At 41.6% G+C, this 23,381-nt stretch overlaps 1 protein-coding gene across 6 annotated transcripts in view; it reads right to left on the reverse strand.

The window, feature by feature from the left end:
• The window catches only part of LOC105471562 (tripartite motif containing 44), a 197,016-nt gene that overhangs the window by 60,968 nt on the left and 112,667 nt on the right, over window positions 1-23,381 (reverse strand). The window contains exons 5-7 of one of the 6 annotated variants that reach the window (XR_011610684.1): window positions 13,322-13,417; window positions 11,625-11,717; window positions 6,664-9,998 (exon numbers count right to left, since the gene is read on the reverse strand). The exons of 1 other annotated variant lie outside the window; for it this stretch is intronic. Coding sequence is in view for 1 of the 5 variants with exons in the window: in XM_011724101.2 (XP_011722403.1) it covers window positions 3,563-3,590 (28 nt within the window). In the remaining 4 variants the exon portion in view is untranslated. Of the gene's footprint in view, window positions 1-144; window positions 3,591-6,663; window positions 11,718-13,321; window positions 13,418-23,381 lie in introns of those variants that run through there. 4 more of the 6 variants (XR_981214.3, XR_011610685.1, XR_003015836.2 and 1 more) reach the window with 4 other exon arrangements.

Here is a 23,381-nt window from a genome sequence, read left to right on the forward strand (position 1 = left end):
GTGACACTTGTAATTAGGGCTGACAGAAATCTTTGAAGTAGTATGCAAGATAATGAAGGGGCTGCTTTGAGTTTTCCTTTGTTCTCAAATATTGTGTGTGTGTGTGGACATGTACGTATATACATATACACACATATCACACTTGTCATTTATATATAGGTCACACTAACCCAACACACGCAAACCAGGAATCAGTAGGAGAGTCCAGATTCACTGGACTTTGAATTGCCACATCCTCACAGAGCACACTGGCCGCTAAGTTTACTAAAATATGAAGATTTCCTTTTCTACAGCAGTGAAGCTGCAGAGAGTTGCAAATAAAGTTGAGTAGAAAGCAGAACACCCTTCACTTTTACTACTGCTGCAAAGTTCTATACCTTTGAAGGCCAAGAAACACTTTATTTATGGAAGACGGCATGAAAAGGGAAATGTTCTCCCAACTCCTGGGGGTGGGCTCAAGTCAGCAATGTGTACTTAAAGCATCGGCTAAAGGAGAGAAATAAGGCTACCTCAATGCCATTTCTGAGCCCTAACTATAACTGTCATTTTGAAAAAGATTCATAAATTGGGATGGTCAGCGCACAGTGGGAAAACCTGAAGCCTTTTTATCCTTCTGTTTTTAGGTGGACCACAGTGTGTGGTACAAAGTGCTTGTCCACAGAATTAGGGGGAGGTGGGTTCAAGATTTGGCTTGAGTATTTCCTAGCTGTGTAACTTGAAGCAAATGACTTCCATTCCCCATCTGTTTTATTATCTAAGAGACAGTTCAGGGCCTGGCTCATAGTTGTGCCTTAATACAAGTTATTTCCCTTCTTGGGCTGTCAGAGCGGAGACTCCAAGCACTTCTTGGGACTGTCCTGGATTTAATGATATCAAATCAAAGTCCCTCTCGGCATCCAGAAATTCAACATTTGAAAGGTAGCCAGAAATTGCTATGAGTATCTGACTGATTCTGGAAACATTCATTACCTGCCTCCCTTGGTGACTTCTCTTTAGGGGTTTCAGCAAACCCTGCAACCTGCAGCCAGGCAAGACACAATTCTGAGCTTTCTAAGTTTTACTGACGTGGCAGGAGGGAAGCCTCATCATGCTGGGGCTTAAGGCCAAGCAGCATGCTCCAGCTCTATAGGAAGGTGGTGCCACTGCAGGAAGCATCCTAGTTTCTTACATTGATAAATGCTGCCGGCAGGAACTTAGGAGCCTGGGCAAAAGCTGCTGCACTGTGTTTAATGCTTCCCTGGTTAAAGTTTTATCAGGTGCTGAAGACAGCAGGAGTCTGTAAAGCAACTCTGAAACCCTTTCTAAGTAACAGCAAAAGTGCTTTCCTTGAGGATCAGAGATAAGTTACTGAGACAGATTGGCACACATTTTTATATTTCCATTTATATCCACTGCATAAATACTTGAATTTCCCAAATACTGATTCAAAGTAATAACATATGATCAGATATGGAGAACCAATGATCTGTCCATTGCTAATATAAGGCTACTATTTGGAGATCAAACAATGATTATTGGGGAAAGACAATACAAGCTTCCAAATCCTAAAATCTTTTTAATCTTCTGATACTTAAACTTTTTCAAGAGTGGCCACTGGTCCTTCTTTTAGGGTAGTTTTGTTGGATATGATTGGAGGTTGTAATTAATGGTATGCCAAATTCTCCAGTCTTTGCAGAGACAGCTAAAGCACCAAAATTGTCTTAGCCATTTCTTGGCCACCAGTTTGAGAGAAAAATGCTTTTTTTTTTTTTTTTTTTTTTAACATCTCAAACTCCTCTCAGCCCCAATATCCTGGCATCTTTAGTGAGTTAGGACAATCCTAACCTAGAAGCATATATGCCTGGGAGCTTCCTGGCCTCAAGGAATAAATCATTTCACAGCATTCACAGGACTGAAAAATAATATAAATAGGACTCTTATAGTAAACAAGTATTGTTTCTGTTTCAAAACCATCCTGCAAGCACAATAATCAGCTGGCCCTATAATAGGTACACAGGTCATAGGCAGGCAGGAAAAGGGATTTCCCCCGGTGCAGGCTCCTTTAGTTCTGCCTCAGAGGCACTAGAAGTCTAGCCCCTGGGTTAGCAGCAACCCAGAGTCTGCTTGGATATGGTTCCAGTTGTATTCTTCATAAGTGAACACCAAAATACCATAAAGGCAGAGGAGAGTGAACATATAACCCACTTGCAAATAATTACCTTTCAAGATTCCTATTTTTTATCTTAACAGTCTATGTGTATGAACATTTTATTCTATAATATAACTTTTATATAAAAATAGGTCATCTCCTGACTCCAAACCATTTGGTAAGTAAAACTGATGCTTCAAGAAGATGCAGGTTTTTAAGTTTGCAGTTTTACATTCCCCTAGCACATCCCTGCTTACTCGGGAGTACAAAGCTTGGTTGTAAGAAATTGTGATTTGGAAGTAGAGAAAAGCAAGGAAGTCCAACCTCAGGCATGTCTCTGTTGCTAAGAGGAGAGCGAGATCCAGGGTGTGGGAGATGATCTGAAGGTCTGTGGGTGGGGAGTGCCACAGGAAGAAGGGTTCTGGTCTGAGGTAAAGGAGGTTATATCTCTATGCTGGGAGATGAGCTGAATTCAGAACACATGGAGTGGCATCAATTCTCCCCATATTGCATTTAAGACAAATTAAGCTAAAATGGGGGTAGGACTAGCAAAAACCTACAATGAAAATTCCCGTTTGGTAATATACATTCCAGCCCTTCATGTTGTGACAAGCCCATAAAACCTGCAGAATTCACCCAAATAATTGTGGTTCTATTAGATCCTTTACTGACTATTTTGGAAATTCAAGCAATTTGAATTCAGAATTACTGATTTCAACTTTTAATCAGATTTCTTTGGTCCTTTTTTTTCCCCCTAAGGTCATTTCCGTTCCACCTCTTCAATCATTTTTTTTCATTTCCACAGCACTGAATTATGAATCTCAAGTCCTGGATAACTTCATATACTAAAAATATCTCTTCCTAATCTTTAACTCTTTAACACCTTTTTCCACTCATCCACCTTAATTCATGGCACCACATTTTCACAAATGCAGAACTGGACTTTTAGGGACTGCCCACATGAGTCAATGTGGCCCTACCTTGCTCTCATTTATTTCATGTTTCAATATGAACAAAATTGGGTTTCTGTTAATAGGCAGGGAGAAAACTCTGACTTCTCTTCAAGATTATTCCAGATCCTTCCTAACAAAGCCATATTGTTTGGTAACACAATATTATGGGGGCTGACTTTCCTGAGTAAGTTCAAAGCAGCCACTGAGGGATTACCTGAAGGACCCTTCTTAATTGCTCCTGGTGGATCAAATGGGCTCTTTTCCTTGACCTACCACAACCAGAGGATGAGAAGCACACAGTCAGTAAGCATAAAACTGGTCATCCCTTGGAGAGATATGTGCCTGCTGTGGATCTGGGGACACATCTGGTGGAAGTACGTTTGTTGCTGAGCAGCTTTCACAGAAATCAGAAGCCGTTACATACACACTGTCACATACACACAAGGGGAGGGGATGATTTTCCACTGGGGGTAGCAAGCCTTCATGTGTCCTCTTCTTCACTGGCACCACTACAAAGGAAAAGGAGAACCAGGTGAGTTAAGGTATCACAAGAAGGGAGGCAACCTAGTCTACTGGTTGATAGCACAGACTTTATGTCAGACATACCTGGATTTTAAGTCTTAACTACCATGATTGAGCAACATGGCCAAAGGCAAGTTACTTAGTTTCTCTAAATTCTGATTTATCTGGCCATAGGGGGATGATGATAAAACTTACTTTCTTGAGTTACTAGAGGATTAAATAAGAGAATACATACAAAATGCACAGTACCTGGTATATGGTTAAGTGAGCAGCTATTTAAAGGAGCAGGTGAGAGTCATCATTCTTTTAAACTTAACTGGCAAAATAAATTGCTGGTAAAAATCAGGTGTGTGATTTCCTCTAAGCCTTAAGCCATTTATTGTTAGGAGAGAAAAAACAAGGAGAAGCTACTATCATCTGCACTCTCAATGGCATTTTGCACTTGGAAAAAATCCAAGATTTCAACTCATGCCATAGGGACATATGCCACCTCGTCAGAGAAGGTACTCTACTAAGTAGGACTCCCTGGTGATTCTCTCTTACTTCTCTCATAGGCCTTATCACATTACATAATTTGTTTGCGATTTACTCTTCTCTCTACCCATGACTAGAGCATACAAGAATAGCAATACTATTTATTAACTATGTATATCTAGCACTAGCACTGGACTAGGCACATGGAAGAGCTCAATAAATAATTGTTTTTAAAAAGGAAGTGAAATACAAACAACAGGAAGAAAGGGAGGGAGGGATGGACACAGTTGAAGGGACTGGTCAGTCATTACTGCCCTGGCCAGGTTATTCCAGATGTTAGTGATGTTTCAGTGACCAAAAAATGAGTTGTCAAGCCCCAGAGGCATGGCTAGTACCTCAGCTGCTCAGAGTTACAGCACCTCTGGCTTGGACCTGGGAGAGAACACTGTTGGTACAGGGACAGGGGCAAGGAGAAGGCAGAGCCTGAAAAAGCAGGAATGAGCACACTCAGAAAGGCAAAAGTAGCAAACTTGCCTAGTTTCTCCCCATCCACTTCCATAGGTCACTGTCCTTAAAATAGTAACAAGAGCCAGCTTGATCAAGTGCTTACTGTGGACCGGGGCACTGAGTTACGTGTGTTACTCACCCATTCTTCCTATTATGTAGGGGCTATTATTATCCCTCGTTTTCCAGATGAAAAACGTGAAGCTCTGAGACATGTAAAATCCTAGGGTCACATAGTAAGGTCTGTGTCCTTAAAACTCAAGGTTTAGTTTCAGTTGGATAAAGTCTGAAGTGGTCAAGCTGGTAGAGAAGGAAAAGGCCTGTAGAACATCAGCTCCCAGCTATTACCTAGAAATTTTTCATCTCACAAGGGATTATCTATGTCTATATAAAAGCTGTGCTCCTTTGCATCCATTTGGGAAAGATCTTAAGGGAAAATATCCTAGGCAGCAGATTTCTAGACCTTCCACTAAAGGCAAAAACATTTCAAGAAACAGGTCCTGCAAGTTAAGGTAAGTGTATGCTAGGAGCCAAAAGAACCAACCCAGTAATCTTCACCATTCCAAAATCTGCCTTGTTTCCACTCCCCTTTCCTGCTGGTCATACAATCATGGGATGAAGGATGCATGCCAGGAAGAGCTGGACAGTGGGCTGTCATTAAGGAGCAGTATTTAATGGCATCTGTCCCAAAGGGAACAAAGGGTCTTTTATGAAAGCTTCTCACCAGAATCAAGGCAGAGCTGGAACTGGCGCCATATTCTCCCCCTTGGTATTATATCCAAAGCAAGCTCTCATTGTTCTCTTGTCAGTTTTATTTCAAATATGAGGGCAGCATGGTGACTCTGCCCTAAGCTGCAGTTCACTTTTTAGCATTCTTGAGACACATAGTTTAAATGTTCATGGACCTAATGAAATTGTATACAGAATTTTATCTGTGTGTTCCTTTGTCTGAGAGAAGCCATACTTTTCATCATATTTTCAAAGAAGTCAACAACTCTTGCCAAATTGGGAATAACCAAATTATAAATAAACTCTTTTCCAGTTGCCAGGTTCTTTACTATAAGATTTGGAGAGTGGCTTGGGGAAAAGGTCTGAAGTCTGAACTGATAAAATCTTTTCTCATTAACTTAAAAAAGATCTGTTCTTGGGTCTGAAATTTATCTCACAGTTTAAAACATGAGATCTTAGGATACTGGCATATCATTTATTGATTACTTCATTTGCTAAATATTTGTTTACTGTCAACCATGTGTCAGTCATGATTCTGGGCACAATAATGAATAAGATGAACACAGGAGTTGCCCTCTAGGACTTTAAAGCCTAGTAGGTGAGATACAGGCTCAGGGGAGAGAGGGAGACCTTTTTTTTCCCCCCCAGAACAGCATCTTTAAAGAAAGCATCTTATTTTTATAATAACCCACTTCTCACAATAATGAATAAGAAAAGGGATCATAACTGAATCTGTAACACAGAGCTTTGCTCAGCTTCTATGTCACCTCTCCTGGAGGGTTCAACAATATAATTAGTGTTAGGCATCATCTCCTCTCCTGAATGTTCTTCCTTCACTTTGTATATAAACTTTGTATATAAGCTAGTCTATGTTCATGAGATTATATCATTTTATTTATTTATTTATTTTTATTTATTATTTTGATTTTGCTCTGTCACCCAGGCTGGAGTGCAGTGGTGTGATCTTGGCTCACTGTAATCTCCGCCTCTCGGGTTCAAGTGATTCTCCTGCCTCAGCCTCCTGAGTAGCTGGGATTACAGGTGCACGCCACCACACCCAGCTAATTTTTGTATTTTTAGTAGAGATGGGGTTTCACCATGTTGGCCTTGAACTCCTGACCTTGTGATCCACCTGCCCCAGTCTCCCGAGGTGCTGGGATTATAGGCATGAGCTACCATGCCTGACTGTTCATGAGATTTTTTATCTTAAATAGTCTATAAAAGTCTTCACTTTCTGCAAGGGAAGTAATAGAGCCTTCTACCTCAGCCACTTACCACGCTCCTCTGAAACACCTACCAGTCACATTTAGACTTACAGCCGGAATGGGACTCAGATGTTAATGGCTGTTTCACTTTTTTTTTTTTTTTTTTTTTTTTAATAAACTAAGGGTGTTAGGCAGACAGCCCATTCTATAGCAGGTAATGCCAATGAGAGAGTCAGCATTACATAATTACTCTGATGTCACCAGACTGAACTAGGTTCAAATCCCTGTTATGAACTAATAAACGGTGGGATCTTAAGTCACTAACCTCTCTGAATCTCAGTTTCGTCGAAATGCTATCTTCCAGGGTTACTGTGAAAGCTTTATGTATTTTATGCAATACAAATGATAAAAAATGTTAACCTTCCTCAACCCACCTTCCTTCTTATCCTGAATAAAAACCTGCCTCCTCCTGCCTTTCCCTCCAATGTTCCTAGTTCTGGCAGCTGAAACATTACATTCCAGAACAAGTGTGTTCCTATCCCCAAATACCCTTCAAATATCTGGAAAGCAACAGTATCCTGCTTTGCTCACTTGGAGAGTTTTGTAAATGACAACCCAGACCTAATGAAATACAGGTATTAACTAGAAAGGCTGAGTATCACTCTGACCCTTCTAGGTGGCAGGTCTCGAGAAAAGTCATGCCTGCAAACACTGGGGAGAAAAAATACGGAGTGAAGTTTAGTTAACCGGCCTTAGCTCAGTCACTGATCTAGTTTGAGGGTATTGCTGTATCTAAAAGTGGTGGCCTTAAAACTGGGGTACCGATACCCTTGTGGTATGTAATTACCTTCCAGGAAGTATTTGGGCCTGGGTAATTTTATGAAAATTAATGTCCAAATCCTTAACTTCCATATATACTGCTTCCTAAAACTTATCTCCTCAGAAACATGCCTGTGCTCTATAAGGTTCTTGTTTCAGCCACTCCCACTTTCCAGATCACCATAGTCCCACACTTCTGCAGAAATGCTACTCTCACCCTTCTGAATCTTAGCATGTAACAATTTTAGAATGTCTCCCTTAGAGGAGTCCTATGAGAGAATGGCAAGCAATAGTAAAGGAGACAATCTCTTTTTTCATTTAGGCAGGAAACTCTTGGCAAGGCTGTGTGTTTTATCTATCTATCCATCAATCTAACACTTCAAATTCAAAAGTGAGATGGTTATCATGAGGTGTGTGCTAATGTTTATTGGTATTGAAAAAAACGAAATCAGACTTAATCTGACAGAAAGCAAGTCTGATCTGGCTGGATGGTTTGACCAACAGAACTGGCTTTGCCAATTAGATTATATAGTGTACCTTGCTTGTAAATTTAATAAGCTAAACTAACAGTGCCAAAGTTTTGACAAAAATATATATAAAAACTCATATAAACTACACAATATGTCAGTGATCACACCCTTAGCAACTATTAACACTTGATATATGATTTCAGGAATTAATTTAAAAATGTGCAAAAAGGCACATACTTTTAAATTTTCTTTTAGGGGATGTAAAACAAAAATGTTTAGCTAAAGGAACTGGGAGCTCCTAAATTCTGACCAGGAGGATGGTGTGAAATTTAACACTTTCTTGGTTGTGGGTAGGGGTTGGGGTGACAGAATGAGACTAAGGCATCCCAGTCAGCAGAATGCTGTATCCCTTCTCTGAGCTGGGCTCACTGTCTGATGTGATGCCTGTGAAACTGAAATGTCAGAGGGCATGCCATAAGCCCCACGTTCAGACCCTAAACACCTGCTGATAAAATGATCATATTTTATCATAATCATTTTACAGTGTTTCACTGACAATTTTTTAGTTAGGCTGTATACATAGGCAGCTCAGCTTTTTGGCTTCTGTCCCCAGATTGTAGGGGTATAAAGGGGGAGTTAATAAATCAGGTAGCAGGCATTCTGACTTTGCAAGTTTAACAGTTTCTTTTCCTAAGTATATAGTACAACTTAATGTGACTTGGTATCACTCACGCCTTCTGAGTTCTTAGTTATTTATTAATTGATTATTGCTGTAAAAGGATTATTTAACTCAGGAGGATGGAGAAATTAAGAGTTATTGACAAGGGAGGAAGGCTAGATTCAGCTGAAATTCAAAAAGATAGATTTAATATTCTCCAAAAATTACACTGCCTGGGCATTGTACAAGGAGCTGATTGGGAAGTCTCATGCTTTCAGTATCTGAGGAAGTGGTTGCCTAGTTGCAGTAAATATGCGATCAGCACTGCTGGAGAGATGGACTACACAATCGGATCCAGGGACCTTTCTTTACTAGACAGAGCAGAGTTGCCTTCTTTGTCCCCTCTGTCCCACACTCACCTGCCCCAACAGCCTGAACTGAAAATAAGGTTACTGTGCTTTAAAGGATCTGAACTTTACAAAATAAAGTAAAACGTCCTTGGGTCTATTTTGGGCTAACCGAGAAAAACATGATGAAAATACTAGAGTTCTAGTCCTGGTTCTGCTGTGTGACTCTAGGACCCAGTATCCTTATCTGGGAAATTAGGATGTCTTGCATTTTACGCAAAATTTAGGAAAACTCCAAACCAGACAAAAACTAATAAAGCTTCTCTCCAACATACAGACTTGCTGAGCTAATTAATTTGCTCTCATTTATACAACTGTCTCTCTTTGCTTCCTGTGCCCCCCTCTATCCTATCTAATCTTGCTGCTGCTCACTCTTTGGGTCCACACCACCTTTAAGAGCTGTAATACTCGCCGCGAAGGTCTGCGGCTTCATTCTTGAAGTCAGCGAGACCATGAACCCACTGGAAGGAAGAAACTCTGGACACATCTGAACATATGAAGGAACAAACTCCGGACACACCACCTTTAAGAGCAGTAACACCACAAAGGTCCGCGGCTTCATTCTTGAAGTCAGTGATACCAAGAACCCACCGGAAGGAATAAATTCCGGACACAGTACTGCCTGATCATTACCTAGTGTAGACCCAAGAGTAAGGTCTGCCATGAGCAAAAGTCCCATGATTGTTTATTTCATCATGGACCTTAAAGTTTGACTTGGCTCTAGCCTCACTGCAATTCCTTCTCAGACCACAAGGGCAAGGGCTCTTCTCTCTCTAGTTTGCATTCTACTTTATCCCATGAGCCTTCTCTCTTTCAGTAATGGCCACTATTCACAGAGGGCTTACTTAATGTTCCACAAACTGTGCTAAGAAATCTATATACATAAACTCACCGATAGCTTCTGGTATGATCTCCATTCTACAGATGAGAAAAATGAGGCCCAGAGAGGCTGCAAGACCTGCTTAAGGTACATGACTTGTAAATAATAGACCTAGGTTAAGCAATCAGACTCTAGAACCCCGAGAAATGAACTGACCTTGGGTAAGAGATGAGCCTGTCTTTTCTGATCCCTAGTTACCCAGCTGATAAGTAGTGGCCATTTAAGTTTTCTGAGGCAAAATGTTTTCACCTGAAAAAATGGGATATTAACACTTACCATGAGGAGATGGAAGATACAAGCAAGTGCTTTTTTAAGATGAAAAAATGCCAGAGATGAGTAGGATTACTATAGAAGAAAAAGAAGAAATACAGACCTGAATTTGTCTCAGCCCTCACAGCTGACTCTGTCTCTCCACACCTATTTAGGGACCTCTGAGAGAGCCTTGCCTTGGGTCTCCCGCATGACCTCAGGCCCACACTCCTATACTTTACTTAAAGAGTGAGGAGTTATGTTCCCTCTCCTTGAGGGTGGAATATCTACACACATTATGTGAAATACTTTCCGAACATGAGTTTTGTTTCTTCTTCTTCATTTATTTATTTGATCATTTATATCAGTATGGACTCATGGATATTTATTTTATTCTTTGGGTTATAATCCAGTATTACTATTTTGTTGCTGAAACTGCTCAGCTTTGGCCTTTGAAAGCTCTGTTAGTTGGCTCCTATGTTCTACTGACATATCCCCATCAAAACGGGTTTTCTGTTTTTTGTTTATTTTTGAGCACTTCCCTACTTTCTAGCACTACAGAGCCTTCAGGCTTAGCTGTCTACTTCCTCCTTGGCACTGACCACAGTGCCAAGTCTGAATTGATCTCCATGCACTTTGCAGCCTATTTACTGTTTTTATAGGTGGCTACCTTTCTTGCACTTGGCAGGGCCTGTGTGGGGATGGCCTACTTCTATGGAAGATTAAAAGGAGCCAGCAGGCCTGCCCAGGCAGTGCCTTGCAACAGGGAGGTGACTGAACGGAAGTAACAGGCAGGCTTGTAGCGTGCCAGTGTCCCATCTGCTCTCAGAATTTCCTTCTTTAGTCCTTTACTGCTGCTGAATTTAGAGTAGAATCATTTACAGCTTTTTTTTTTTTTAAATTCAAAGAGTAACTTTTGCTTTTTTGTTGCTTTTTACTTTCTGTAACAAACAAGTATTGGTTCCATAAAAAAGAAAAAAAATTCCATTATGTTACCACCAGGGATAATCACCATTATCACAGTGAAATATATTTCCCCATACACCTTCTATACATATATAAAAATAAATATCTTTTACAAAATCAGCTCATACTTGACAGCCTTCTTCACAGTCTGCTTTTTCCACTCAGCTATCAATCATGAATGTCATATCAAGAAATATATTTCTATAAGATTATGATCATGATTGATTTGTATGGATTTATCATACCTAATATTGGGCATTTAAATTATTTCTACCTTTTCACTATTATCCACATCTCTGTGACACACATCATTGTGGATGAATCATCCTTAGTTATTTCCAAAGAAAAATTCCCTGGAGTTTCCTTCTGGGTCAAAAGCCTTGTTTGCATTTGTTTTATAAGCTTTAATTTTTAGAACAGCTTTAGATTTACCAAAAAATTACAAAGATAGTACAGAGGATTCCCATACTTAGTCTCCCCTACTATGAACATCTTATATTTGCATGGTATATTCGTTGCCAATGAACTATGAAAGGAAAATAAATTTGGGGACCCCAAAATCACTAAGCCAAAGGGAAAAGTCAAGCTGGGAACCGTGGCAAACTTGTCCCCCATTTTGTTCCTAAATAAGATGGCTACAAAGATTAAAAAGCTACATACCTCCCTCACAAAGGACAGACAACACTCAAAGTCATCCCTCGGCTCACGTGAGACAAATGCATATCCAATTGCTTCCTTTGATTCAGTGGAAAGCTAATCAGAAACCCAAAAGAATGCAACCATTTGTCCTTTATCTACTTATGACCTGGAAGCCCCCCTCCCCACTTTGAGTTGTCCTGCCTTTCTGGATCACACCAATGTATATCTTACATATACCGATGGACATCTAATGTCTCCCTAAAATGTATAAAACCAAGCTGTGCCCCGACCACTTTGGGGACATGTCATCAGGACCTTCTGAGGCTGTGTCATGGGTGTGTCCTTAACCTTGGCAAAATAAACTTTTTAAATTGTCTGAGACCTGCCTCAGATATTTCAGGTTCACAGAACCAATACTGATACCTTCATACTAAAGTTCATATTTTGAGATTTCCTTAGTTTTTCCCTAAAGTCCTTTTTCTGCACCAGATTTCACTCAGTATACCACATTTCATCATTAAGTCTCCATAGGCTCCTCCTGGCTGTGATGGTTTCTTAGACTTTTCTTGTTTGTGATGGTGAGGACAGTTTTGAGGGGTGGTCATCAGGTATTTTGCAGAATGTCCCTCAATCGGAAGTTGTCTGATGTTTTTCTCACAATTAGGCCATAGTTATGGGCTTTTGGAACGAAAATTACAGAGGTAAAGTGCCATTATCATTACATCATATCAAGGGTTGATAGTATCAATATGACAGCACTGTTGAAGGTGGCCTTGACCACCTGGCTGAGGTATTGCTTGTCAGGTTTTTCTATGGTATGGCTACTCTTTTTTCCCATTCCCACAGTGTATTCTTTGGAAGGAAGTCACTACGAGTCGCCTATACTTAAAAGAGTGAGAAGTTATGTTCCCTCTCCTTGAGGGTGGAATATCTACATACATTATGTGAAATACTTTCGAACATGAGCTTTGTCTCTTCTTCATTTATTTATTTGATCATTTATATCAGTATGGACTCATGGATGTTTATTTTATTCTTTGGGTTATAATCCAATATTACTATTCTGTTGCTCAAACTGCTCAGCTTTGGCCTTTGAAAGCTCTGTTAGCTGGCTATGTTCCATTGACATATCCCCATCAATACCGGTTTTCTGTTTTTGAGCACTTCCCTACTTTCTAGCACTACAGAGCCTTCAGGCTTAGCTGTCTATTTCCTCCCCAGACCTAAAATCAGATATTCTCCAAAGGACACAAGAGATATGGTTTTAGAGGCATTTGATACTACCCTCCAGAAATCTTATGTTGATTTACAGTCATTACTCACATTGGCACAGGAATGCCCATTTTCCCCACACCCTTGCCAATAGCAGGGCAATTTCAAAGTGACTGCAGGGAGATGACCTGGCATGGGATACAGTATGTGCATATATATGCATGCATGTGTCTATCTGTTCCATCTCTTTAAAATAACTTCTACGTTACTCAGTCTCCTGTTGGCCCTGGGGCCAGGTTTTTCCTTTTCTTTGCCCTTACATTGACCTTCCCCAACCTCCCTTTCCTTCCCCCAGTGTTGCTGGATTTTCTATCACTGGCGATCTCCTGTGATGAGGTCTGAAAGGAACCTTTCCCACACCCTCTATTAGGGCCCACGCAATTTCAAGGGGTGGAGAGTTAGAAGCAGAAATTAGCCCAAGGATTTGCCTTCCCTGCTTCCCGTACCTTCAGGAAATCCACCTGACCCAGTTTCCTCATCTTCTCTTGGCATGTGTATAATGGAAACCAAATCTCTCTCAAGCAGTTTCCTTCCATAGAAATCTTAAACATAAGATAAGATTTAGTAAAATGCTGGACTTCAAATTTCCTGTTGCCTCAGTTGCTGTATCTCACAAGTTACCAAAGAAAAAAAAGAGAAAGGATCAATAAATAAATATACTTGACACTGATTTCTAATCTCTGTCTGAATAGAGACTCACACCATGTTTGTGTGCATGCACATGTGTGTGTGTGAGAGTGAGCAAGCAAGGCAGATACACACACACACAGAGGCAAAGACACAAAACGTACGGGCACGCGCGCACACACACACAGAGAAAACAGTTCTCAGTAACTCTGGCAGTCCCATGATGATGACCTTCAATTGAAGTTGTAGGAAGTTGGAAGTATACCAATCCATAATGTCCTAGTGCTACTTTTCATAGGGCAGCAGGTTATGAATATGGACCTAGGAGTTCGAAACACCTGGGGTTGAATCACAGCTCTGCCACTTACTAGCTGTGAGATTTTGAGGTCGGTGATCATACTTGGAAATAGTGGACAATGTAGTACCTACCAGGGAGAGCTGCTGGAAGGATTAAATGAGATTAATGTATATGAAGTACTTGGCAGATATATAAAGAGCTTGACATAGTACCTATCACACAGTAAATGCTCAAAACATTTTGTAGTTATTTAATAACATCATGTGAAGAAACCAAAACTAAGAGAGACTAAAAGTCATACAATGAGTTGATGGTAGAGGGAGATCGACTGGAAGTCAGTTTCTGGCTCCTGAATACATCACCATACCTGTAACACCCATTTCCTCTAAAACTGCTATCTATTAACAAAAAACTAGAAGAGTTAACACTGTTGTCACCTGTACACTCTAGGTACCATGCTGTCATTCCAGTGGGCTAAGATTCCTTCTCAAGTTTGTTCTCTTAGTGTACAGGCCATTAAAAAAATAAAGACAGTAACAGCTATCATGAATAAGAACGCATTCTATGTGCCAAGCATGGTGCTCAAAACCTTAGCAGCACCGTCTCCCTATCCCACTAAGTCCAACAGCATGCCCTATTGACTCACCCTGCACGACCTCTCCCATGTGTGTCCATTCGTCTTCTCCACTGCTGCCACCATCTCCTGCTTGAACTACTGGAGTTGCTTCTTGACTAGTCTTCCTACTTCTAATCTTAACGCACTATTGCCTGTTATTCAAACTGTATTCAGAGTAACAGTTCAAAAACGTGCAATAGATTATATCAGTGCCCCATTTAAAAATCCTTCAATAGCTTCCTATAACCCCTAGAACAAAGTTCATAGCACACAAATTCCTACATGCTTTGGCCCCTCTCTCCCTTTCAAGCTTGATTCATGCCACCTTCCAGCCACGCTGGCTTGCTTTCTGTTCCCCAAATAAGCTGATCTTGTTCATGCCTTAAGGCTTGTGCTTTGCTGGTCTGCCTTAGAGCTCTTACCCTCACATCTTGGAATGCAAGACTCATTAACATTCAGGTCTCAGCTCCAGTATCACCTTTTTAGATGCTGTCCTGGACCAGGAAATCTAGAGTAGCCACCCCATCCCTGTACTATTACACTATATTGCTGTATTGTCTTCATAGCACTGATCACTATCTACAATTATTTTGCGGTGGCAAAGGGCTTTAACTATTTTTTTCCCTGCCGTATCACCAGTACCTGGTAATGTGCTTGGCACTGGTGAAACCACAACAAATATTTTTGAGTGAATGAATGAGTAAATGATCAAAACAATCGTATAACACGTAACTGTTCAAGAAGCCTTCCCAGGCAAACCATGGGCCACTTGCTGGTCATGGAGACACTGCCTAGGAATCTCATGAACAGCTTACTTTGACAGGTAAACCCAACCTCCATTTCTTTTCTAATTGTCTCTGCAATGACCAGGCACACATAACCACTGGAGCTCTAGAATGAATTAAAATGCTATATCATAAACTGATTATTCTTACAAACAAATAAGCCTTACTGGAAGCCGTATGAGTAAAGGATGGTGTGGCCCATGGACAGGGAATGCTGTTGTCACTGCAACAGCAGTGACAAAGCAGAAGTAAGCTCATATCCAGTCCTCCCTAAACAAAGAAACCTGAAGAACAAATTCATCTCCATGAGGAAATGTTCTCATCTGGCTTCTCTATAAAACAGCTGTGAGTTTGCCAACTTCTAACTCTCCACAACCCAGCTGTGAGCTGTTCTCAAGGCAAGCTTGGATTCCAATACTTTATCCACCTCTTACCCTAACAGTCTATGAAGGGAGAGAGATGAGGATGATATCAAGTCAGCAACGCCAAGATAGAGGTGAGGGGATACTTAATTCATGGCTCCCTCTTTCCCTCAGATGAAATGTCAGCTGAGGCATGGATCCAGAAGTGGGAGAGCTAGGTTAGTTATTGTGGTGGTTGAGACTGATCATGGAAAAAGCACACAACTAAGTTTCGAGACCCCATTCTAGCAGGTATTAGCGGCACAACCTTGGGTGAGATGCCTCTTTAAAGTTTCCATATCTGTAAAAAGAGGATAATTATACATTATAAGCACTTACAATTAATAAATGGATGTTATTACTTGCTAGACACTGAACTAATCACTTCACCCAAATCTTCGCAATCAGGGTCCCACAGCTAGGCAGCACTGAAATTACCAAGGACTGGCTCTTGTTTTTGGCCCTGGACAATGACGAGGGAAGGTAGCATATGGGGGGGCTTGTGACATCAGCTGGCTGCATTTATTCAGCTTGGTTATTAGTAATGCTTCATTACTAGTAGCAGAGGAAGTAACTGGTACTTTGTTGCTAAAGATGTTCCAAGGCCTTGGCAGATTCAAACTCCAGTCTGGGCACTAATTACTTGAAAACTTTCTCCTTGTTACAGGGGATCCCAATAGTCTCTTAGTTTATTTATTTATTTTTGAGACAGAGTCTCACTCTGTTGCACAGCCTGGAATGCAATGGTGTAATCTTGGTTCACTGTAACCTCCACCTCTTGGGTTCAAGCGACTTTCCTGCCTCAGCCTCCTGAATAGCTGGGATTACAGGCACACACCACCATGCCAGGCTAATTTTTGTATTTTTAGTAGCAACGGGGTTTTACCATGTTGGCTAGGCTGGTCTCGAACTCCTGACCTCAGGTGATCCGCCTGCCCCGGCCTCCCAAAGTGCTGGGATAGTGTGAGCCACTGTGCCTGGCCCCAATAGTGTCTTTTTATTTGTTTGTTTTTTAAAAAAGAAGAAGCACAGCTAAATTTTTTTTTTTTCTTTTCAGTTTTTACAACTGCAGCCGGTCATGACTTTCCTGTTGTAACCTGGCTGCAAAGTGGCCATTTCCCTCAGATTCTCGTCTTGGTTCTTGTGCGCTCCAGCAAACAGTCATGTAAAAGGGCAAAAGGGCCTGCCACCAAGACCTGTTCCCCAGAACTTACGATAGAATCTCGTTGGGTCAGATATTGGTTTCATTTTCAATCCTGCCTGTCCTGCAGTGAGAGGCACCAAGGTCTCACTCATTTAGTTAGGTTACATAGAAATATCTTTCAAGGTTTGAGTTGATTTTCACTACACCCTACTAAAGGATGAAATCTGAAGTGAAGATGATGTCTCCTGTCTGCCATCAGGGAACCAGTGATACAGGTGGTCTGACACATCACTGCTCTGCCCTTGTAGCCTCCAGAGGTTCCGGGCTTCAGTGCACCTCAGCATCATTATATTGTAAAAGTCACTATTTGTCACTTGAGCTCTTTGGAGGCTGCATTTGTTTCTCATTCACTATTTTACCCCTAGTTTAGCAACATGCCTGGCACTGAAGACATTTGGCAGCTGGCATATGGCAGCTCTCATAACTTGCTTCGGCCTAGAAGGAGGGATTTCACCGGTGAGATAAAAGGCGGGGAAGGTAAACCTTCAAGGTAAAAACTACATCCAGCAGGAAAGCAGACCCTTCTCTATGAGCACTAAGATCTGTCTACTGGAAGAACTCGTAAAGGAGGTAGTATAATACGTTAGGATCATCCACTTTGGAATGAGACCAGGATTACTTACCATCCAAACCCTTCAGCTCTGAGCTGTGTAACTTTGGCAAAGCTATTTAACATCTTCTAGGCCTCAGTTTCCTCATCTGTGAATCTGTGAAATGGGGAGTCATTCCTTCATTTGTGCTTTCAGTGAAGAAGTATTTATTGAGTACCCCTCAGTATATAAGGCATTCAAATAGGTAAAATAGCAGTGAAAAAGACTGACAAAGTCCTTGTTTTCATGGAGCTTAATTTCCACTAAGTTGACAACAAACACATAAATAATTTCTGATAGTGGATATGAAGAAAATAAACCAGGATGCTGGAATAGAGAATGAGGAGGGAGAGAGAAAGAAAGAGAGAGAGAGAGAGAGAGTGAGTGTGTGTGTGTAGGGGCAACTCAGGAAAGGGCAGTATCAGGATCCACCTCTTAAGAGTTGATATAAATATTAAATGAGATAATGGATATAATGTGTTCAGCCTATTGCCTAATGAGTACTCAACTAAAATCAACTGTTTTTGTATCACTCTCATCCTGAAGTCAGTGGCTATTCTTTCACCTCGCAGTGACTGAGCCCCAAATACATGCCAGTGATGGAACACAGTGGTGTATCAGATGTCTCTACCATTCAGGAGCTCACAGTATGGCAAAGAATGTAGCTATAAGCCATAAGAGAAGAAGTGCTAAATTCCACCTGCAGAGTCAGAGAAGACTTTATCACTGAGTGTTGACAGATGGATTGGTATTTTCTAGGAAGACAATGGGGCAAGGAGAGGGGTGTGCCAGGTGGAGGGAACAGCTTGAACAAACTTTGAAGATGTGAAGCTCGGCATGCTCAAGGAGCTGTGAAAAATTCAGAATGGCTAGAGATAAAATGTGCGAGGGTCCAGAGAGAGAACGTGTCTCATCAGCAGCTCCTAATGCTCATCTTTATGGGTCATGCTGGAAGTGTCTCCTAAGAAAATGAGGGGATGTAGATAGGAAAGAATAGGAGATGTGAAGGGTGTCAGGGCTCCATATGGCGTCTACCACATTGCCAGCACTTCAAAATGTGAACAAGGGCTATGCTTAAAATATACAGGCTGTGTTCTGTGTGACACTCCCTGAGGCAGCACAAGCAGATGTTTCAGGAAAAAAAAGAAAAACAAACACCCATTGGTAACTCAATATAAAGCCTACATGGGGGCCAGCAGGCATTAGGCTGCTCAAATGTGATGACATCATCAGCACAGATCTGCGACTCAGCTTGGAAGAGTATTATAGGTGCCAAAGTCATGATGCTGGGGGTCTGGAGCAAATGGACACTTGCTCCCAAGCAGAGGCTAGGGCTCCCTCTTTGTCAAAGCCAGACTCACTTGTCCAGGAGTCTAAAGTCCGTGCCAGGGACAGTGAGAGGGCTCTGAAATGGGAAAACAAGAAACCATGAGGAGGTGTCTTATGTCTAGTTAATAACTCAAGCATCTCTGCCAGCATGTATTCTCAGATGAGTATAACTGAGAAGTGGATGTTTATGAAAGGGAACAGAGGGTCCCTGTTCTCCCACTGCCTGGTTTCTTCCCTGTTTACTACCCAGTTCTACCCCTGCCCTTTTAGTAAGTGTTCTTGTTACGAGTTTCCCTAGGAAATGGAAAAGAAGGTAAGAAAGCTATCCCTACCTGCACTCCAACCTCAATATTCCAAAAGCTCATGATACAGTCAACAGGCCTGGACTGTAGGTCTGCCCCTCCTGGAAGGAGGGTTGCTTGATGTAGACAGCAATGAGATGAACATCACATCCAGTTTACTTTCAGCCAATCTTACCAGAGGCTCTCCTTGTACTGCAGTGCAGTGCCGTCAGATGAGAGACAGCACTAGTCTGGTCACCACTAGATGATCCAAAACACATAAAAACATCAAACAGAGCTGAAGCAGGGAGAAGAGAGGAACTGAAGACTGCAGCTTTCCATCCTTTATACGTCACTGCCTAATCTCAAGACTGAACAAAGCCCAGTGCTTTGAACTCAAAGGACTGCTCTATGTACTGGAGGAGGTAACAGATGCCAAACATGAGAGCATGTGAAAAACAGCAAGGCCTTTGCCACTTTTAAAAGATATCCCATAAGTCATTAAGCCTAAAGTCCCTATTAAAGTTATTCCTGTAGTCTAAGGTGCTGCACTTAGAAGGTTCCTGATAGTTTAGCCCCTAGTTAAAAATCAGTATGTATTATAAGACAAGAGTATGCCATGGGACCACCATAAACCACTTGAGTGCAGAAGAGTTTCTGGATGAGCCAGCTGTCATCTTAGGTGTTGGGATGAGGTTAAGTTTTGCTGGGGGAAAGAGAAATGATAATCTTTAAAGGGTCAGGACTAGGGCATAAGTACGGGTGCTGAAAGAAGCAGATAAGGATTATTAAAGAACATTTTGCCCTCCTCCCAGTTTTTCCAGAAGCTGGCTCTGCTGTGACACCCAAATGACATAATTCTACAACTTTAAACCTGTTTCATCTATATGAAGAAGAACCTGTTTATGGCTTAGTGTCAACAGAAATCAAGTGTCATAAGATGTATTTACGATACCTGGAAAGCACTTGGTCACCAATGGCCCAATTGCAAGGCCCAGGCAGAACGAAACAGTGTAAATACCCCAAGGAGCACCAGGGGAATATATGCCTCTTAGAACTGAGTAAGGCCCAGTCACCCTCTAAGACTGCTTAATTGAGGGGCATCTGTCAGTAATTTGGAGGACAGGGTTTCCTGCTGTCAGAACTCTCAACCTTGCCTTTTAGGCTAAGAGGAGCAGGAGTGCACAGAGAAACCAAGGCTGAATCCAGTCCTTCTACTTATTAACTGAGACCCCTCTGGGCAAAACTTACTCCACTGGGTCCCAGTTTCCTCACTTGTAAAAGAGGATCAATGATTCCCAGGTTCTTAATGAATGTAAAAACACACAGCACAAGGTAAACTATTAAGTGATTACCTTTCTCATTAAACACTGTATGAAGCAGTACCCTATACATACTAAACTTTCATGACATATTGCTATGTCCCCTTCTTCCTCCTTGAATTAGATGATTTCTAAGGCTCTCACATTCTCAGTCCCAATCAGACTCAAGTTTAATATAGAACAATAAATATATCAGATGGCTCTTCTAGTATGAGAAGTTAACATGAGGTATAGATCTTTTACTTTCCCTATCCAGTCACCCACTCACTTCTTAAAACATTCCACTGCAGTCCTCACTCAGCCCAGCAGAGATGGGTAGGAGGGAGGGAATGACAACAAAATAAATATTTTTCAGTCAACCACTTTGGGGAAAAGATGAGAGAATTCTTTTGAGAGTTGTTTTCAAATTAAAAAATATTTGCTGTGAGACAATAAAGCTACTCCTCTATAAAAAAACTATTTTTAGGGCCTCAGGCTGAAATATACACAAGAAAGAAAAAAGGAGTTAAGAGTGATAATTCTGTGTGTAAAAGTTTAAGCAAAGCCTGTGGAACAACTCAGTTTATGTTCAGCTGTAAAGAGAAAGCTTACATCCTTCCCAAACTGCTTCTCCAGCCACCTCTCCTGAGTCTGATTTCTGATAGAGCTCAGAGCCCTGGTGGGACTAAGGCCTCTGGTGGCTAATCATATGCCTCTTTTTGCCCACTGAAGAGGATGGAAAGACCAGACTTTGGAAATAGAGCCATTAACTGTAGGGGTCCAGCAACCAACTCTGAGAACCACTGGTTTGTGTGAAAGGCAAGACGATCACTTAGCTCTTATTCATTTTAATTGGCATGAATGGTTACAACATGGCTACAAGGGGCATTCTCCTTAGGGGCCAAAACCAGACTCTCAAATGAGGCCCAATGCAGGAATATAAAAATTGTCTGGAGGAAAAGAACAGAAGGACTCCATGAATCTGATATAACGCCATACTAGAGGCTTTATTTTCTTTCTTTCGTTCCAACAACCCCTTGCCTCCCCTCCCCTCCCTTTGGTAAAGAACAGTACAGCACCGAAATCCACAGATAATCCTTGAATCTCTGTGGCAGCTCCAGTTCTAAACTCCTTCTTCACAATGATGGTTTAAATGGCTGTTAACAAGTCATAACAAAGATCTCTCTTGCTCTAGGGTAGAAGAGCCATATCCTTTCTCTTTACCCACCCAAATCATAACCAGCCTAAGTCTATGTCTTCCATGAAGTCTGTGCTGACCACTCCACTCTAGAGAGACTACTCATCATCCACCTTCAAGATCAGAGAATTCGGGGTCCTGCTTGTAGGACCAAGAGGAACTTGGTGGCTCTACTGTTCATGCGGGAGCAGTAGAAATGCAGGATCCCAAGGGCTGGTAAGACCAGGTGAGCTAGAAGTAGCCTAATCAAGGGAATAAGCATGAACAACTGCCATAGGATGGCATCAAAGCTGGTGAGGAAGGGGAGAGTGGCAGCCTGGAAAGTGAGCCATGTCCATAAACAGAGTAATTCATTACAAAGGCTAGGAAGTGAGGCTGTGGACAGTGGTAGATACTGGATGCCTCATTATGAAGTCCTGGCTCACAGTGTGGTTTGGGGATATGCCCATAAGGTTTAGGCAGGTCACAAAAGATTGGGCACAAGGCATTTAACATGAAATCCATTTCCCTGACATTGACACCCGCTACCACAGGTGTCTCTTGTGGTGATACTAAGCTGGTACAGACACTTGGCTTTTCCTCCTCTAGACAGGGAACTGCTGCTTGAAGGCAAGTATCTGGATTCATCATTTACAGCCCTGATTAGCAGTCATGTGTCTATGAAGATTTGTAGAATGAAGACACAAAGAATTTGTATTTTTCTTCCATATGCAATACCTCAATCACCTCCTTGGTGAAGACAGTCAGAATTATAAGATAAAAAAAAGTGGGGGACATTCTAGGCCCCCCGGTTGCAGGCTGTGGAATAAGGGATGATTAGCTCTAGCTGTATGCAGGCTGCTCCTCAGGGCATTCCATCCACCTTGTGGTAATAACAGAGACACTGTGGAAACGTACTGTAGCTGCTCTATCATCCTGTTTTTCTTTTGTGCTTTGCTGGTGTTATACTTCCAGACACGCTGGCCAACCCAAGGTGGCAAGGAGGCGTGACAGCAATCTTCAGAGTCACCCCTCCAGTTGTCAGCCAGTTGCTCAGGGATGCACCATCTCACTTTGCTGGAGCAGAGCCTTGCTCCCTCCTCTCGTCTCCATGCCCACCCACGCCGCTTTTCCAGAGGTCAGCCACAAGTTCACATCAAGCAACAAGCAGTGATTACAAATTGCCTGCTGGGAATATCTTTCTAGTGTCAAGCAACCATTAAAAGCACTTAAGGAAATCACAAAAGGGAGGCGAGAGAATACTTACAGAGAGCTATAGGATGGGGAGTGTAGAAGGGAAAGCGTCAGCCCACTTCCTATCTTGGAGGAAAAAACACGACATAAAAAGCAAAGTTGGTTCTAAAGAATGAACCTGAAAAATGGAAACTGAAGAACACTGTATCTGCCAACCACTCTCCTACTGCAGCCAAAACACTTCATGGTGCCTGGGAAACCTTTTGCTAACACAGAGAAAATTATATTTTAAGCAACTGTGTATTTTAAAAAATTTATTCAATGAGTATGCATTATAATAGGTATTCATATATAATCTCTTGTCCAATTAGGGCTGCATCTCTGTGAAGAAGGCATTATGATTCTGTTTTACAGATGTGGAAAATGAGGTTCAGAGGGGTCAGTGACTTGACTACATTTGGATCTCAGGAGTGACTGGTTGCAAAACTCATGTTCTTCCCACTAAAAACAAGGCTGGATGGGACTGTGAATCTCGCCAGGTCTCAGTAGCTGTTACTCCTGGGTTAATTAGGTAGTAGTGTAAGTGGTGTGCATAGTGTGGTGGCTTTTGCTGTCCACCTGGTTAAAAGAAGAGTCAACCTATTTATCTTAAGTGAGCTAATGGAGTCTTTGATGGAATCTTCCTTCAGTCTTCTAGTTGTCA

Source organism: Macaca nemestrina, chromosome 12 (genome assembly GCF_043159975.1).
Source record: "Macaca nemestrina isolate mMacNem1 chromosome 12, mMacNem.hap1, whole genome shotgun sequence".
Lineage (NCBI taxonomy): Eukaryota > Metazoa > Chordata > Mammalia > Primates > Cercopithecidae > Macaca > Macaca nemestrina.